The sequence below is a fragment of the Heterodontus francisci genome, chromosome 2 (assembly GCF_036365525.1).
Source record: "Heterodontus francisci isolate sHetFra1 chromosome 2, sHetFra1.hap1, whole genome shotgun sequence".
NCBI classification, from domain to species: Eukaryota; Metazoa; Chordata; class Chondrichthyes; order Heterodontiformes; family Heterodontidae; genus Heterodontus; species Heterodontus francisci.
In genome coordinates, this window is record NC_090372.1 from 33,628,745 (window position 1) to 33,646,649 (window position 17,905).

The following is a 17,905-nucleotide window of genomic DNA, read 5'->3' on the forward strand; positions in this document are numbered from 1 at the left end:
CTGTTTTATTGGGAAACTAAACAACCTTGTGAAGTGTTTTGTTTGAAGTCCAGATTCTTTGTATTGTATTGTATTGTGTTACTTTAATTATTGAGTGCTGCAGAATAATGGTACAATGTTGACACTTGTGATTAAATAGTCTAACAGAACAGGGATTTTATGGCACACTAAAACTGCTCTTTCATGTACTAACTGGTTGACTGAATTAGGATTTACGATGAGCACCGAGACGATTACTACACGTTCAATTACACACAAATATACGGGAAAATAAGTACCTACAATTTGAAAAATCTGGAAGAATTAAGGTTGACTTTATTAAAAAAAAAATTCTTCGTCCAATTTGCCCCGTTCTCAAAACTTATGACTTGTGTGTAAGACAATTTGTGCTCTTGATAACTCCTGTAAGTTGCTTTCATTTTGTTTTTCCAAAAATATACTTTATTCATAATTTTTTTTAAAATTACAAAACAATTCAAGTTGGACATTTCAGAAAGTGCAATAAAGATCAGTTTCTTTTGATACAGATCATGAGGTGTCTCACCTACTCTTGCCATTCCATTTTATATACAATGTACATTTGTAACACATACCAAAAACATTCTCTGGTGCATACAGCCAGAGGGGTTTTATATGGTTCCCAGCCCCTCGTTCTTAATATGGCGGGAGAACCTTTCACAGTGGCCTTTCCCCATTGATCCTTTGTGGTGGTTGCTCCAGACTTTAGTGCATCTCTCAGCACATAGTCCCGGACCTTGGAATGTGCCACTCTGCAGCCCTCTGTCGTGGGTAACTCTTTGCATGGGAAGACCAGCAGGTTTTGGGCAGACCAAAGTGCATCGTTCACCAAGTTGATGGTCCTCCAGCTGCAGTTGACGTTTATCTCTGTGTGCGTGCCTGGGAACAGCCTTCAGAGCACAGAGTCCTATGTTGTGGAGCTGCTCGGGATAAACCTTGACAAAAACCACTGCATCTCTTTGCAGACCTGCTTTGCAAAGGCACGTTCCAGAAGGACGTGGACAACGGTCTCTTCCCCACTGCAGCTGCCTGAAGGGCATGTGTGGAGGCAGTGAGATTCCGGGCATGCAGGAAGGATCTGATGGGGAGGACCCTTCTCACCACCAGCCAAGCTATGTCTTGATGCTGGTGATGGGGCATTCTGTCAAATGCATTTGACAGTCTGCTTGGGGAGCCATCTGACAGGATCCACCACCTCCTTTTCCCGCAGGGCCTTGAAGACATTACTTTCATCCTTTCCTGCCCTAATCTGGCTGACTGTAATTTTAAGTTACAGGTGGCATGGATAGTCAGCCCCAAACTAGCAGTGTCCTCTTTAAACATGCAGATCGGTCTCTGATCATGATGCCACCAGGGCCCAATCTGTTATGTTAACCCAAGTCCTGAGTGGGAGAGTTGTAGTTGTTGCACTGGCAAGCAAAAGCTGCCATGAACAAGAGCCAGGGCCACACAAGGGCCGAGTACGGTGGGTTTCTTTCTACATTGTCTTGTGGGCCAGACCAAGAAGATTGCAGCTCCAGGACATAACGGAAAGCTTAGGCCTCCCCTGCCCTAGGCATTCTCCCTCCAGAGGAATTCTGCTCCCAGAGCACTTATCTTGTGCTGTAGACTGGTCCTCTAGGTTCTGGGAGGTGTCCTCCTGCTGCCCAATTTTTAACAGGTGGGCAGCTGCTTCCCATCGACTTCCCGGCCCTTTTGGTCAGGAAGTTAGCAAGCGGCAGTTAATGGAACCTCCCTGTTAAAATTCACCGAGCCTGCCCCTGCTGTCAATCATGAATGGACTGGCCGCTAGCCTCACTGTGTCCTGTCCAGGGGTTTTTACCTCCACTGTTTCTTTTACCATGGGAATTCTACATTTTGCAATGTTGTATAGAGAAATGAATGGAACGTAAAAGTTAATTGCTTTAATGCATTCTAATAAACTAAAATAATTTGCTCAGAATGGCATTCATTGCCATTCACAAAATGTATAGAAACAATATTTGTGCATATATGCAGGGGTACAACTGGATTTGGAGGAAATTGAAGACAAACTTGAAACAGCAAGATTGACAGGCTGGGCGAAATTTAGTCCATCACCAACTTGCCGTTGCGGGAAAATTGAACCCATTATGTCAAATAAGCTCCTTCGAGATATCTGAGCGGTAGCTTTTTTTATTTGAAATTGCTTATGTACTGCACCTGAATTTAAAGGGAGAGCCACAAAAAACGGTTTCTGTCACAGCCACATGTGAGTGAAAGACTTTAAGGTTGGGCAGTATCACAGGCATATGATGTACAAACCTCTAGATAAAGTTGGGGGTGGGGGGGGAGCGGGGGAGAACATGCCCAACATCGCCCTCATCCTGATGCCCACCTTGGATGTGCAGCTGCATCAAGCTGTGTGCAGATCCTCTGTACGCAAACACCAAGTGTCATTGTGTGCCTAGGGTCTAGCAACATTGCCGTGGAACACTCCTTTCAGTAGGACCATGCTGTACCACCTGTACACTGTATATAAGTTTGTACAGAAAAACACCTTTGACCACAAGTCCATCAGGCTGTAGTCTGCATGTAATGTCATTGAGGCCCCTGTCCTGATTCCCTGAGCAGATTGTCAAACTCACTTGACAGAATTCCTCATCACCACAACTTTCAAACAAGCACCAAGATGTAGCTTGGCTGGTGGCGAGAGGGGCCTTCCCCGTCAGATTCCTCCTCTATGCCTGGAGTCTCAACGCTAACGCAAGCTGCCCTTGAGACGGCTGTAGTGGGGGAAAGAGACCGTTTCCCACCTACTTCTGGAATGTGCCTTTGCAAAGCAGGTCTGGAAAGGAATGCAGTGGCTTTTGTCAAGGTTCATGCTGAGCAACTCTGTAACTCAGAACTCCGTACGCTACAATCTGTTCCCAGTGATGCACGCTGAAACAAACATCAACTGCTCCTGGAGGACCAGCAAATCGGTAAAAGACGCTCTTTGGTCTGCCTGGAACTTGCTGATCTTCCAGTTGTCACACTTCCAAAGGGAACAGTGATGAATTATGAAATAAAAGTCCACTGTTGAACTGAACCAGAAGAAAATGGACACATTTGTGCTACAGACAAAATGGAGAAGTCAGGTGACCCCCTCCTGTACTGTCAATAAACGCATTTGTCTGTTGAAGACAAAACTCATTATGTCTGAATTTAGCTTTGTGGAAAACATATTGAAATGGAAAACAGTCCATTCCATGCTAACAAAGACTTTGCTGACCAACTGATTGCGAAACTATGTCAAAATAATAGGCGTAAGGTAACATCTATTTATCAGAATGAACCATATTCAGGTGCCATCATGTAACAATGGTTCCCATATCCTTGAGCATTGTATGAATCATCCCAGAGGAGAAAGCGCTTGGTCACCTGACTGACGCCCCAACCTGACAAGCTTCTACCTTTTAAAAGTTATCTCTTGGGGGAGAGAGAGGGGAGAGCAGCCATAGAAGGTGTTTTCTAGCCAGAATAGCTGTGAAACAGTTCCAGCTAAGCAGGAGCCTTGCTGACAACATCTTTTTATGACTGCAGCAAAGAAATGACAAGGTGACTTTGGAACTCGCCCATCTGTAAAAGTGAGCCAGGATTTCCACCATTGGCTTCGGATTAAGGCTTAACCACAAGGTGCCTGTGACCCCTTTTCAAGACAAAGAACATTCAGGCCTGCAGCATTGAAAAATTTCCTCCTGAAAAGCTTCTAAAGATTTTCTTAAAACAAACTGTTTTACTGCAATTGGACTCTAATTGCATGCTACCATTCTACTGTCCATGCGTGCGTACGTGAGTGGGTGAGGTGGCAAACATTTTTCTGTTTGTGCATAAAATAAATATTTATCTTTTTTAACCTTCAATAAAACCTGTCATTTGTATATTTTACCTTTTTAAGAACACTCGGGGACTAAAACACTATCTGTGGTCAGTTGGGAGGTGAAAGTCACCCACACCATCTCCCGCCTCTCGCTAACAAAGCGCAAAGAGCTGTTGGTGTTCAAGTGTTAAAGACTACGTGCTGAGGGACACACTAAAGCTTTGGGCAGCTGTCGCAACAACTCAATGGGGAAAGGCCGCTATCTAAGACCCTGCCACCATAGTATACCGAGGGACTGTAAACAGTGTAAAATGTCTCGGGTTGTCTGCACCAGAGAATATTTGACATGAAATGTAAATGTACATTGTAAATATAACATGTAATGGCAAGTGTGGTGAGACACCTCCATGTACTATATTGAATGAAACTGATCATTTTTGGTTTTTTTTGATTCTTTCATGGGATGGGAGCATCGCTGGCAAGGCCAGAATTTGTTCTCCAGACCTAATTGCCCTTGAGAAGGTGTTGGTGAGCCACCTTCTTGAATTGCTGCAGTCCATCTGGTGTAGCTACACTCACAATGCAGGAAGGGAGTTCCAGATTTTTGACCCAGCGCCAGCGAAGGAACAGCGATGTAGGTCCAAGTCAGGGTGGCGTGTGACTTGGAGGGGAATTTGCAGGTGATGGTGCTCCCATGCATTTGCTGCTCTTGTCCTTCAAGGTGGTAGAGGTCGTGGATTTGGAAGATGCTGTCGAAGGAGGCTTGCTGAGTTAAATCAGTACATCTTGTATATGGTACACACTGCTGCTACTGAGCGCTGATGGTGGAGGGAGTGCTGGTGAAGCAGGCTGCTTTGTCCTGGATGGTGTTGACCTTCCTGAGTGTTGTTGGAGCTGCACTCATTCAGCCTATAGGCGAATATTCCATCACACTCCTGACTTGTGCCTTGTAGATGGTGGACAGTCACAACCACCATCAACTCTCCTCTTAAATTCAGCTCTTTTGTCCATGTTTGGATGAAAGCTGTAATGAGGCCAGGAGCTGAGTGCCCCTGGCGGAACCTAAACTGAGCATCAGTGAGCAGGTTATTGCTGGGTAAGTGCCGCTTGATAGCCTGTCGACGACCCCTTCCATCAACCCTGTGCTTACTGACCTACGTTGCCTCCAGGTCTGGCAATGCCTTGATATTAAAATCCTCATCCTTGTTTTGTAATCCCTCCATGGCCTTGCTCCTCCCTATCTCTGTAATCTCCTCCATCCCTACAACTTTGAGATATCTGCGCTTCACCCAGTCTGGCCTCTTGGCCATCCTGATTTTAATTGCCCCACCATTGGCGGCTATGCCTTCAGTTGCCAAGCCCTGAAGCTCTGGAATTCCCTCCCTAAACGTCTCTGCTTCTCTACCTCCTGTTCATCCTTTTTTTGAGGCAGTCCTTAAAATCTATCTCTGACTCAAGCTTTTGGTTATCTGCCCTAATATCTCCTTGTGTGCCTTGGTGTCAGCATTTATTTGATAATGCTCCTGTGAAACGCCTTGGCACGTTTTATTACATTTTAAAGGTGCTATATAAATGCAAGTTGTCGTTCATCTTTTTCCCGCCCCCCCCCCCCCGCCAACTTATTTATTTTCCTCTTCATTTATCTACTCCGCTCTGATCCCCTGATATCCTCTATTGTCATCTATGCCCTGACCTGTTCCTCCACTGCTTGTTCCCAGATGCTCACGGGGAGGCTGTGGCATAGTGGTAATGTCACTGAAGTAGTAATCCAGATGCCTAGGCTAATGCTCTGAGGACATGGGTCTGAATCCCACCATGGCAGATGGTGAAATTTGAATTCAATCAATAAAAAATCTGGAATTGAAAGTTAGTCTAATGATGGCCATGAAACCATCGTCAATTTGTTGTAAAAACCCATCTGGTTCACTAATGTCCTTTTTAGGGAAGGAAACCTGCTGTCCTTACCCGGTCTGGCCGACATGTGACTCCAGACCCACAGCAATGTGGTTGACTCTTAACTGTCCTCTGAAATGGCCTAGCAAGCCACTCAGTTGCATCAAACCGCTACAAAGTGTAAGAAAAGAAATGAAACCAGATGGACCACCTGGCATTGACCTAGGAAACGACAATGGCAAACCCAGCCCTGTCGACCCTGCAAAGTCCTCCTTACTAACATCTGGTGGCTTGTGCCAAAATTGGGAGCGCTCTCCCAGCTACAACACTGGCATCTACCCGGCAATGTGGAAGATTGCCCAAGTATATCCTGTACACAAATGAATCAAGCAACAGCCTGACATAGTCATATTGAAGAAATCCTATCTTGCAGACAATGTCCCTGCCACCACTATCACCATCCCTGGCTCTGTCCTGTCCCACTGGCAGGACAGAGCCACCTGAGGCAGCAGCACAGTGGTATACAGTCGGAGGGTGTTGCCTGGGAGTCCTCAACATTGGCTCTGGACCCCATGAAGTCTCCCATGAGGTCAAACATGGCCAAGGAAACCATCTACTGATTATTACCTACTGCCCCTCCTCGGCTGAACACCAATTGGAAGAAGCACTAAGGTTAGCAAGGGCACAGAATGTACGCTGGGTGGGGGACTTCAATGTCCATCACCAAGAGTGGCTCAGTAGCACCACTACTGACCAAGTTGGCCGATTCCTAAAGGACATACTTGCTAGATGGGTCTGCAGCAGATGGTGAGGGAATCAACGCAAGGGAAAAATCTATTTGACCTCGTCCTCACCAATCTACCTGTCACAGATGCATCTGTCCATGACAGTATTGGTAGGAGTGATCACTACACAGTCCTTGTGGAGACAAAGTCCCGTCTTCACATTGAGGATACCCTCCATCGTGGCATGACCACCATGCTAAATGGGCTAGGTTTTGAACAGATCTAGCAACTCAAATCTGGGTATCCATGAGGCATTGTATGCCACTAGCAGCAGCAGAATTGCATTCAATCACAATCTGTAACTTCATGGCCTGGCATATCCCCCACTCTACTGTTACAATCAAGCTGGGGAACTAACGCTGGTTCAATGAAGAGTGCAGGAGAGTATGCCAGGAGCAGCACCAGGCATACCTCAAAATGAGGTGTCAGCCTGGTGAAGCTACAACCCAGGACTACTTGCATGCCAAACAGTGGAAGCAGCATGCGATAGACTGGGTTAAGTGATCCCACAACCAACAGATCAGATCTAAGCTTTGCAGTCCTGCTACATCCAGTCGTGAATGGTGGTGGACAATTAAACAACTAACTGGAGGAGGAGGCTCCACAAATATCTCCAGCACATCAGTGCAAAAGATAAGGCTGAGACATTTGCAACCATCTTCAACCAGAAATGCTGAGTGGATGATCCATTTCTGCCTGCTCTTGAGGTCCCCAGCATCACAGATGCCAGTCTTCAGACAATCCGATTCACTCCCTGTGATCTCAAGAAACGACTGAAGGCACTGGACACTGCAAAGGCTATGGGCCTTGACAACATCCCGGATGTAGTACTGAACACTTGTGCTCCAGAACTAGCTGTGCTCCTAGCCAAGCTGTTCCAGTACAGCTACAACACTGGCATCTACCTGGCAATGTGGAAGATTGCCCAAGTATGTCCTGTACACACAAAGCAGACCAAATCCAACCCGGCCAATTGTTGCCCCATCAGTGTACTCTGGATCATCAGCAGAGTGATGGAAGGGATCGTTAACAGCGCTGTCAAGCAGCAACTGTCAGAAAAAGCCTGCTTATTGATGCTCCGTTTCGTTTCTGTCAGGGCCACTCAGCTCCTAAACCTCATTACAGCCTTGGTCCAGACATGGACAAAAGAGCTGAATTCCAGAGGTGAGGTGAGAGTGACTGCCGTTGACATCGAGGCAGCATTTGACTGAGTATGGCATCCAGGAGCCCTGGCAAAACTGGAGTCATTTGGAATGGGAGGGAAAACTCTCCATTTGTTGGAGTCATACCTAGCACAAAGGACGATGGTTGTGGTTGTTGGAAGTCAATCATCTCAGTCCCAGGACATCAATGCAGGAGTTCCCCAGGGTAGTGTCTTAGGCCCAACAATCTTCAGCTGCTTCATCAATGACCTTCCCTCAGGCATAAGGTCAGAAGTGGTGATTTTTGCACAATGTTCTGTGTCATTTGCAACTCCTCAGATGCTGAAGCAGCCCGTGTCCAGATGCAGCAAGACCTGGATAACATTCAGGCTTGGGCTGGTAAGCGGCAAGTAACATTTGCACCACACAAGTGCCAGACAATGACCATCTCAAACAAGAGAATGTAACCATCTCCCCTTGACATTCAATGGCATTACCATCACTGAATCCCCCACTATCAACGTTCTGAGCGTTGCCATTGACCAGGAACTGGACCAGCCATATAAACACGATGGCTACAAGAGCAGGTCAGAGGCTAGGAATCCTGCTGCCAATAACTATCTCCCCAAAGCCTGTCCACCATCTACAAAGCACAAGTCAGAAGTATGATGGAATACTCTTCACTTGCCTTGATGGGTGCAGCTCCAACAAACTCCAGAAGCTCAACACCATCCAGGACAAAGCAGCCTGCTTGATTGGCCCCCATATCCACCACCTTCAACATTCACTCCCTCCACCACCGATGTACAGTGGCAGCAGTGTGTACCATCTACAAGATGCTCTGCAGCAACTCACCAAGAGTCCTTCGACAGCACCTTCCAAACCTGTGACCTCTACCACTAGGAAGGACAAGGGTAGTAGATGCATGGGAACACCACCACCACCTGCAAGTTCCCTTCCAAGCTACACACCATCCTGACTTGGGACTATATCGCTGTTCCTTCACTGTCGCTGGGTCAAAATCCTGGAACTCCCTTCCTAACAACACTGTGGATGTACCGACACTCCAAGGACTGCAGCGGTTCAAGAAGGCAGCTCACCACCACCTTCCCGAGGGCAGTTAGGGATGGGCAATAAATGTTGGCTTAGCCAGTGATACCTGCATCCCATGCGCGAATAGAAAAAAACACTTCCATTTGATGCCTTCTCTGCTTGTGCTATTGCAGTTGCCATTGACATTTGAACTCCTGCAGTCACCACTGTTGATGCTTCCGTTGTCGTCAGCACTGATATCTCCTTGTTCCTTGCTTTCCAGAGTGCACTACCTGGAAGCTTTAGCCTCTTTTAAACTTCGCAGACCTGGAGGACTGGGAAAGCTTTTTCCCAATTTCGGCGAAAAAACCTATTTCCTTATTGGGGCATTCAGGAAGCAGCCAGTTTTAATCTTTTCAGTTTACACCAGTGCCTTGTACGGACTTTCTACTTTCTGCGATTTGTGCTCTCTCTCTCTGGCCATGTTGGGCATCCTTCCATTTACGAAGGTTGATGGACACGCAGAAAACAATCCATTTAGGTGAGGTGTCTTCTCTTGGTGCACCTTTGCTGATGGGTTTGAAGACCAATCCTTGAGAGGCAGTTTCTGCCACAAGTGCCACATGTGAAGCTGCCAGGTGACACTGTGAGTTGTTGTTTTCAGCATTGCCACCTGTTGCCAAGCTGCTGTAGCCACTGGTCATTGTGGTAGTGCACGCCAGCCCACAGGATGTATCGCCATTTCCCTTTTTCGCCAGCTAGTGACTCTCAGGTGCAATAATCAATATTTAGGGGCTCCATGTCAAGTTTGCAAGCAACCTTGAAGCGAAGCTTTGGATGCCCCACTGGTCATCTGGCCCCAGCTACCTCGCCACGAAGGTCCTTTTGGATATGCGGCTGTGTCTGATCCACCAAAACTGCCTCTGTTTAATCAATACCAACGCACTTGGGAGCTCTGCTTTTGAGACGACTGCCGCATTTGTGATTTTTGTTCTGCCAGGATATACCCATAATGTACCACAGACAGTGAAGATGGAAATTATTGAGCTTTTCTTCCTGGTAGCTGTAAGTCACCCATGTTTCACCACCATATAGCAAGGTGCTGAGAGCACAGGCCTTATAAACTATCAGTTTGGTCTTAAGGGTCAGCTTGGTGTTATCCCATGCAGGTTTCGTGAGTCGGCCAAAGCTGGTAGCTGTTTTCCCTATGCATGTATCGAGCTCTGCATCAAGGAACAGATGACCTTATTTCGCAAGATACCATTATTTTTCCTTACTGCCTCACTCCTATGCTTTCCTATCTTGTGTAGTACAGTATCAAAAGCCTTGCTTAAAAATCTAAATATCCACAGAATTTCCAGCTGTCCCTTCCCCGAAGAACTCCAGTAAATTTGCTGATCAAAACTTTCCTCCCTTCAATCCTCTTGCCAATACTATACTCCAGTTTGGATATTTCATTATCCCCTTGCACAAAGCAACCTCTAATACATTGCCCAGAAGATAAATTGGGCTTACTGGCCAATACTTCCCTGGGTCCACCCCTCTTTTAAAGAGCAAGAACCCTAGCTAACTTTTTAAAAATCTCCTCCCTAGTTCAATGATGAAGCCAATTACAGCATCCTGCTGCTGCCTCTTGCTGAGGTCAGCTAAATTAGCATGGCCTGGAGTCTTAACCTAGGAGGGTTCTGGTCAGTCTGGTTCAGTGCTGCACCACAGGAGGAGTTTATCCCTTACCAAATAGGTGTTTATACAAGGGTGATGATTTTGTCCATTATACTGCAGGCTACTTGGGAATTGAACTGATAATCTGTGTCTGATTATTGGAGAATAGATTTATTATTAATTGTTACTTGTATATTAATTGGGTGTTGTATTCAGATGAAGGGTATTAGAACAGTGGCGCAGTGGTTAGCACCGCAGCCTCACAGCTCCAGGGACCCGGGTTTGATTCTGGGTACTGCCTGTGTGGAGTTTGCAAGTTCTCCCTGTGACCGCGTGGGTTTTCGCCGGGTTCTCCAGTTTCCTCCCACAGCCAAAGACTTGTAGGTTGATAGGTAAATTGGCCATTGTAAATTGCCCCTAGTGTAGGTCGGTGGTAAGGAATATGGGATTACTGTAGGGTTAGTTTAAATGGGTGGTTGTTGGTCGGCACAGACTCGGTGGGCCGAATGGCCTGTTTAAGGGCTGTATCTCTAAATTAAAAAATAAAATTAAAACAAAGAAGAATAGTACAGCTGTGCTGTACTGTTCTTTGTTCTAATTTTATTTTTTAATTTAGAGATACAGCCCTTAAACAGGCCATTCGGCCCACCGAGTCTGCGCCGATCGAATTGGGAACTCACCTGTACTCCTATATGTAGGAACAGGCTGAAAGACAGTTGTGCTGTTGGAGTGCACAGTACGTAATGTGTATCGCTGAAAATAAAATCGAATGCGTGAGTAAAGGCTTGACTTTAGTGTTCTATCTTTCTTTCACTGCCTGGCTATTGGAGTTTTTGCATTAATATCAGTATTGCCAATAACTCGATGTAATGATTAGTCCTTTAACACATTTACTAAGACTCTTGATTTAAAAATAAATTGCTGTCCTGTATGAATTATTACATGACTTCTGGACTGTGTTAAACTGATACTACCCATTTTTCAGTTTATGGCCAAGTACTGACATGTGGTTTAATGCTTTTACCTCTGAGGTCCTTTGAATACTGTTGCTACATTTTGAGTCTCTGTTTGCTGTAAATCTTGCAGACTGGTTTCAAGAATAGCAATCAGTCTGGGACAGAATAACATTTCAAAAGCCTGCAAGCTCCACTTTATGATTCCTAATCTGTTGAAAAATCTAGCTAGCAACCCCCTCCTGGAACAATGGATTAAAGATTAATAAAACAAATGTTGTAACTGTAGTTCTTGATCTGTCAGTGTAATCTCTCAACCACTGCCTTGTCATTACAGAATTATTCTTTCTTACAGAATTGCATTCAATATGCTTCCAACTGTGGTGATAAAATGACTGATTTGACAAGCTCTTTGAAATTTAAATAGCTCAGTGATCATAGACTATGAAACATTAACCTGTTATGGATTAAATGTATCCTGTTGTTTACATTTTGCTATCTGTTCTGTATAATTATCATTTCTGGCAGTTTCTTGTGGTATTGATTATGGTGAGTTTAAAAAGTTATGCAGAGGAGAATGGAAGTAGGAAAGAGGTAATATACAAAAAATGACAAACAGGAAAAAATCTATTGGCCCATCCAGCCTGTACCATATAATTGTGATGTCTTATGCACCACAATACATGCAACATACACTCTCCACCTCACTTGGAAGCCATGTAATCACTTAGAGTGAAAAACTAGATTTAAAAACACAGGCCAAATGTCAAATTCCTCCCTGACCTCCCCCCCGCCTTAAATGATTGAAATCAGTCCAGGAGATCTCTCTGACCCCAATTTATGTCAGATTGGTGCCTACCCTTTGTACAAGGTGTTCTCTGCCCCAGCCAGAAACTGGTCTAGTTCTTGCTTGAAGGAATTCAGTGAATCAGCATTCAGCACACAAGTTGGCAGTGTGTTCCACAGGTCTGCTATTCCCTGGGAAAAGAATGTGGGGAAACATCTCATTATCTTGATTGCCCATCTGTTGAGTATTTGCTTTTTCTACAGAATGCTGAGAAATACTTAGAATTACACTAATTTGCATCTTTCCCAAATATATCTACAATTGAGCACAGTTGTAATCAAAACTTTCCACTTTATACATGTTTAAGTCAAAACTTTTCTTTAGAACCTTCCTCCAAATTTGAATACTTATACTCTCAGTATTTGCTATGTGTTTATGAGCATTGATTGTTTTTGAGTTCTGAATTTATAAAATAACTTGCATTTGTATAGTACCTTTCACAACCTCAGCATGTGATTTACAGTTAAATATTTTTGTAGGATACGCAGTAGTCAATTTACACAGCCAGGCCCCCCACAAATAGCAATGTGATGATGATGAGATAATCTGTTTTTAAGTGTTGAGGGATAAATGTTGGCCAGTGCACTGGGGAAAACTCTGCTGTTCTTTGAAATAGTGCCTGATGGGGCAGACAGAGTCTCTGTTTACTGCCTTAACCAAAAGATGGTATCTCGGACACTACAGAACTCCCTCAGTACTGCACCAGGATTGTCTGCCTGCATTATGTGCTCAAATCTCTGGAGTGAGGCTTAAATGCACAATGTTGGGATTCAGGTGAAAGTGCTGCTACCATTGAGCCATGGCTGACACTTACTTACAATTAAACTAAATTCTTTTTAACATTGCAAAATATAAAGACTTGTTGAGTTATTCCCCACTAATTGATTTTCTCCTCCAGTTGTGCCTTCAAATTTGCATCAGAAAACATTTGAGCTCATGATTTATCATCTTATTTGTATTAAAAACACATTTCAGTTTTCTTGGAAAAAAATTACTTTTTCTGGGAGCGCATTGTTTAAAATTTCATTTGTCACGCATGTAATATGATATAAATAACTCCTTAAATAAGTAACAACTTCAGAAAAAGTTATGCTTTTTAAGCTTTATCTTTACGCTTCTTGTCTAATGCAGAAACAAATGATTTACAATTCCTCACGTCCTAGAAACGATTTATCAATAGTTTTTGGTCTCAATTTTCCATTTGTGGGTGGTGGGACCGAAAAACAGCAGGTCATGGCATGTTGCAGGAATGGCCCTTGTGCTGCTGATCAAATACCATTTAATTACAAATCTTGCACACCTATGCCTGCTGGCAGCTGTAGCTTTTTGAATCTCTTCAACTGACAGCGATTGGTCCAAAAACCTGCAATAAAATGAATTCCCAGCTCCGAGTTCTGACATAGGCATGTGCTTCCAGTATTGTGATGGGCATTTGAAAGATGACATGCTGTTATGTAATTAATATAAAATAAGCAGGTAAATTTTTGTTTTAATTTTGTTACATACCTTATTTCCAGAGGTTTGTGTTCAGCTTTGTTGAAAAAGCAAGATGCTGATAAATGCAAATTCTTTCCACCTATTTGCTGGGTCTGTATTATTCTAACGTGATTATATGTATAAGAAATTAGTTTTTCTTGTGTTCTATGTTAAACTATGTCTAAGTGTTAGCAGGGTGATGTATTTCACGCACACAAAGGGTTAAATGCCAGTGATTTGGAAGAGCAAAGTCTGTCTTTTGGAACCTGATATTTGAACAAGCTTATGTGTTTTCAGGGTAGAATTGCTGTGGATGATATTCAGTGCTTTAATGCACTTGTCTCAAACAGCTCTAGTCAAATGAAGGAGGAGTTTGATACAGGAACGCTAAACATTTGTTAATAAAAGGTTGGGCATGTTATATTATCAGGTCCGATTCAAGGGAAGAAAAATGTTTTGTTCAGGAGGCAGGAGAAAGACTGAGTTCATCATCCAGTAACATTAACTTTGTTAGTTAATTGACCAAGATGGTTGAACTAGAGCTTTATTACATCGGGGCATTAATCCAAAATGACCAAATGAGTGAGGTAATGGAGGATGGCTTGTGTTCATGGAACCACTTTCCACCATGAGTTATCACCTTGAGCAGAAATTTTTCCAAAGGCTGCTTGTTGTTCATTGACCGTTGGATGCCCCACTGATGAATTATTTGCAAATTCTGGTATCTAAACTGTAGCAGTAATTTACAAATGAAATGCATTCCTATATTGCGAAAAACAAAGTTGTAGTAAAGTCAAAGTTGACACATTCGTTAATGTAAAACTCTTTAAAACAGTATATGTGACAAACAGGCATAAATACATCTAAAATAATAATGAAGGGTGAATTGCATGTGTTACCTTGAAAGGGCTTGGACCACTAGGTGTATGTAAAAGGCCCAAAACCAATACATTCGCAGACCAGCATGTTTAGTTTAGTTTAGAGATACAGCACTGAAACAGGCCCTTCGGCCCACCAAGTCTGTGCCGACCATCAACCACCCATTTATACTAATCCTACACTAATTCCATATTCCTACCACATCCCCACCTGTCCCTATATTTCCCTACCACCTACCTATACTAGGGGCAATTTATAATGGCCAATTTACCTATCAACCTGCAAGTCTTTTGGCATGTGGGAAGAAACCGGAGCACCCGGAGGAAACCCACGCAGACACAGGGAGAACTTGCAAAACTCCACACAGGCAGTACCCAGAATTGAACCCGGGTCGCTGGAGCTGTGAGGCTGCGGTGCTAACCACTGTGCCGCCCCAATTTCCTTAATCTATAATAGGTGCAGCATTTAACTTACTTACTTGAGCTTGGCATAAAATAATTGCTGCAATCATTCCCCAAAAGGATTGGGCTCATTGATGTTGGTAATAAAGAACTGATTCAGTACAGAATGTGTCCTTTGGCTGATTTTATTACAATGTGTCCACGCCACTATCATTGGCTAATTAAATGGAGCGCTGTAAATGAAAATTTTGATTCAAGTGCTTTTAGCTTTCAAAAAAATTAATTTATGGGAGTAATTTATCTTGGCAATCTCAAGTGGGTTGGCATAGTGTTGTCATTGTGATGCCAGTAAATGAGTGTTAATCATGTGGCATCTTTGAGAGCCATCAATGAGTTCTCAATCATTTGATTGCAGAAGGAACAGGGTGATTTTGTTTCTCCTCCCTTGGAGATTGTAGCCTAGAAATGCGGCTGTTAAACATCCTCCAAAAGCTCCAATATGACCAGCAGAAAGCACCTGCTCATTATGAATTGAGATGCACCCCCTGCTATATCGGTACAGGGCAAAAAAAAACTGTCGTGCCTATGCCTGAAACAGTCATTAGTCACTTTGCATATGTAAATACAGGGTGTAATGACATGAAATTTTAAATGCAACCTGTAATGAATGGCAAGTATATTGAGGCGCATTTACTGTATTGAAAGAAACTGATCTGTATTGCACTTTATGTAATGTCAAATTTGAACTGATGTATTTTTACAAATGGTATGAATAAAGTATATTTTTGGGGGAAAAAATGGAAATGGGGGGTCTAATGCCTGTTTGAGACCAGCACTGTGAGATTATTTTAATCTAAGGGTGCCTCAAAGCCAGGCTTACATGCGACCTATCATTCTTTTTCTATTATCTTTTCTCCCAGGTTGCCCCCTTCCTCACTTACCTGAGGGCTGCTGCTAGTGTTGCGGCAGCCCGATCTCCAACCACTCGTCACCAGGTGAGCTGCGGCCTCTGCATAGCTTGCCCATTTCGTGGAAATGAGGCTGAGACTCGATGTAAGGATTGCCTTCGTCCTCACTATTTGGGCGCAGAATACTCTACACCGCCCCCTGCCCCCCACCAAAAAACCACCTGTACTTCTGGCTTGCATGTTTGTATAGAGAGAAACATTTCTGAATTGGTTTATTGTGGAATATTACTGGAGAATGTAGCACATAGGTCTCGGCTGGTCATGGATTGTATTGATAGTAGATCATCTGTTTAATGTACAGATGATGTTTAAAAGACAAAAGGTTTGCAAGATTAAATGACATTTTGACACATTTTATATCACACACCTTTTTGTACCAAATTTGTAACTGTAGGGAGTGAATGACAAAACTGTAAAATCTTGGATTTTAGATGAAAGTTCTGAATCTCAACAGTGTAACAGATGACACCTGTATTTCCTTCATTCAGATTAAGCCTGTTGCTCACAGCCGGATAATAGCATCAGCAAGATTTCGAAAGCCTACTCAAGAGCCATGCATTATTTGGTGAGTACAGAACAGCAACTGTTTTGGAGGTGTAGATTTAGTTTGAATAATACTGCACAAAATTACCACAATACTGTATGGACTGACAGCGGACAGACGGATTGTCTGTGCCGAAACAAATCTGATTTTCCACTATACTGTAGTTTGTGGTATTGGGTTGACATGAGCACTGAATTTGACATCCAGATCTGAATTACTGCAATTTAAGTTTGCTTACAGAAATCTGACAGTAGCCAGTTTTGAACTAGTTGGGATTCAGATGGTGCTTTAAGTGACATGCACTCTTCTGTGTGGTGTGTGTGTGTTATATTATTTACGTCTTCACATAAAGGATTATGAAAATCTGGAGTACCCGTCCCCCAGAAAGCTGTTGAGGCTAGGTCAATTGAACATTTCAAAACAGTGAGTGATAGATTTTTGTTAGATAAGTTATTAAGGGATATGGAACCAAGCCGGGTAGTTTGAGTTACGATACAGTTCAGTCATGATCTCGTTGAAAGATGTAACAGATGCAAGGGGCTGAATGGTCGACTCATGTTCTTATTAGGACACAGTTGGAGCAGAGGAAATGAATACTTCAACACCGTGAAAGGTCAATCACCATCACTACTTCTACTTTTAAGTCAAAAGTAGATGCCTGTTTACCTGTGGGATTTGATGAATAACCCTTTACCTCTTCCCGAACGATGTTGACAAAAGCTCAGTTGAAAAGAAGAGGAGCTGACTGCCTATATATTGTTTCCCAACTACATTCAATTCAGATCGTATGTGCTAACAAGACTTGAATTATCCAGTAATTTGAATTAAGTAATGTCAACAACACAATTCTATCTAGTTTGAATTTAAACAGATAATTTGAAATTAATTACTTTGAATTGAGAGCTTATTTGGATATATTAGAATAGAAATTGGTCTTGGTTGGTAGTGCAAAATGGCTGATATCAGATTAGCTGGTCATTCGTACACGGTGCCTGATATCCGGTTCCACTGACTGCAATTCATCTTTTTGTTATAAACTGGAAGAAGTATAAATCTTATTGGATTTGGGCAACAATGAATGTGAAAATGTGTGTTTTTAGTCAAGTTCAGTAATGCACTTTGAGTAATGATGCCCCATTAAAGTGGAAGAAATGTGTAGAGGGCTTGGGGATGGGGAGAAGTTTTGAATTCAAGTTAAACTCCCCCACCTCCATTGTCATGAGGGAAAAGTCATAGAAAAATTACCTTTTTAAAAACTTCAATATCTGGTCTGTACACCGACCCACCATTTCCAAACTTTTTATCACTTGAGCTGCTCTCAGGTTCTCGATGACGTAGTGAAATTCTCTACACCCTGAATAGCTCCATTCATTTACTAGGAATTGCAACTTTAATTATCCTGGGAACAAAATGCCTTCCTCTTATACCTTTTTAAAATTGGGTGTGCTCATTTTTGTCCTCTCTTTATCTGTGATACTTTAGTGA

The 17,905-nt window shown here is 43.2% G+C and overlaps 1 protein-coding gene across 4 annotated transcripts in view; it reads left to right on the forward strand.

Moving 5' to 3' along the window:
• Positions 1–17,905, forward strand: part of LOC137383724 (doublecortin domain-containing protein 2-like) — a 233,958-nt gene that overhangs the window by 26,375 nt on the left and 189,678 nt on the right. For all 4 annotated transcript variants that reach the window (XM_068056901.1, XM_068056907.1, XM_068056900.1 and 1 more), the window contains exon 3: positions 16,365–16,441. In XM_068056901.1, the coding sequence (XP_067913002.1) occupies positions 16,365–16,441 (77 nt within the window). The remainder of the gene's footprint in view (positions 1–16,364; positions 16,442–17,905) is intronic.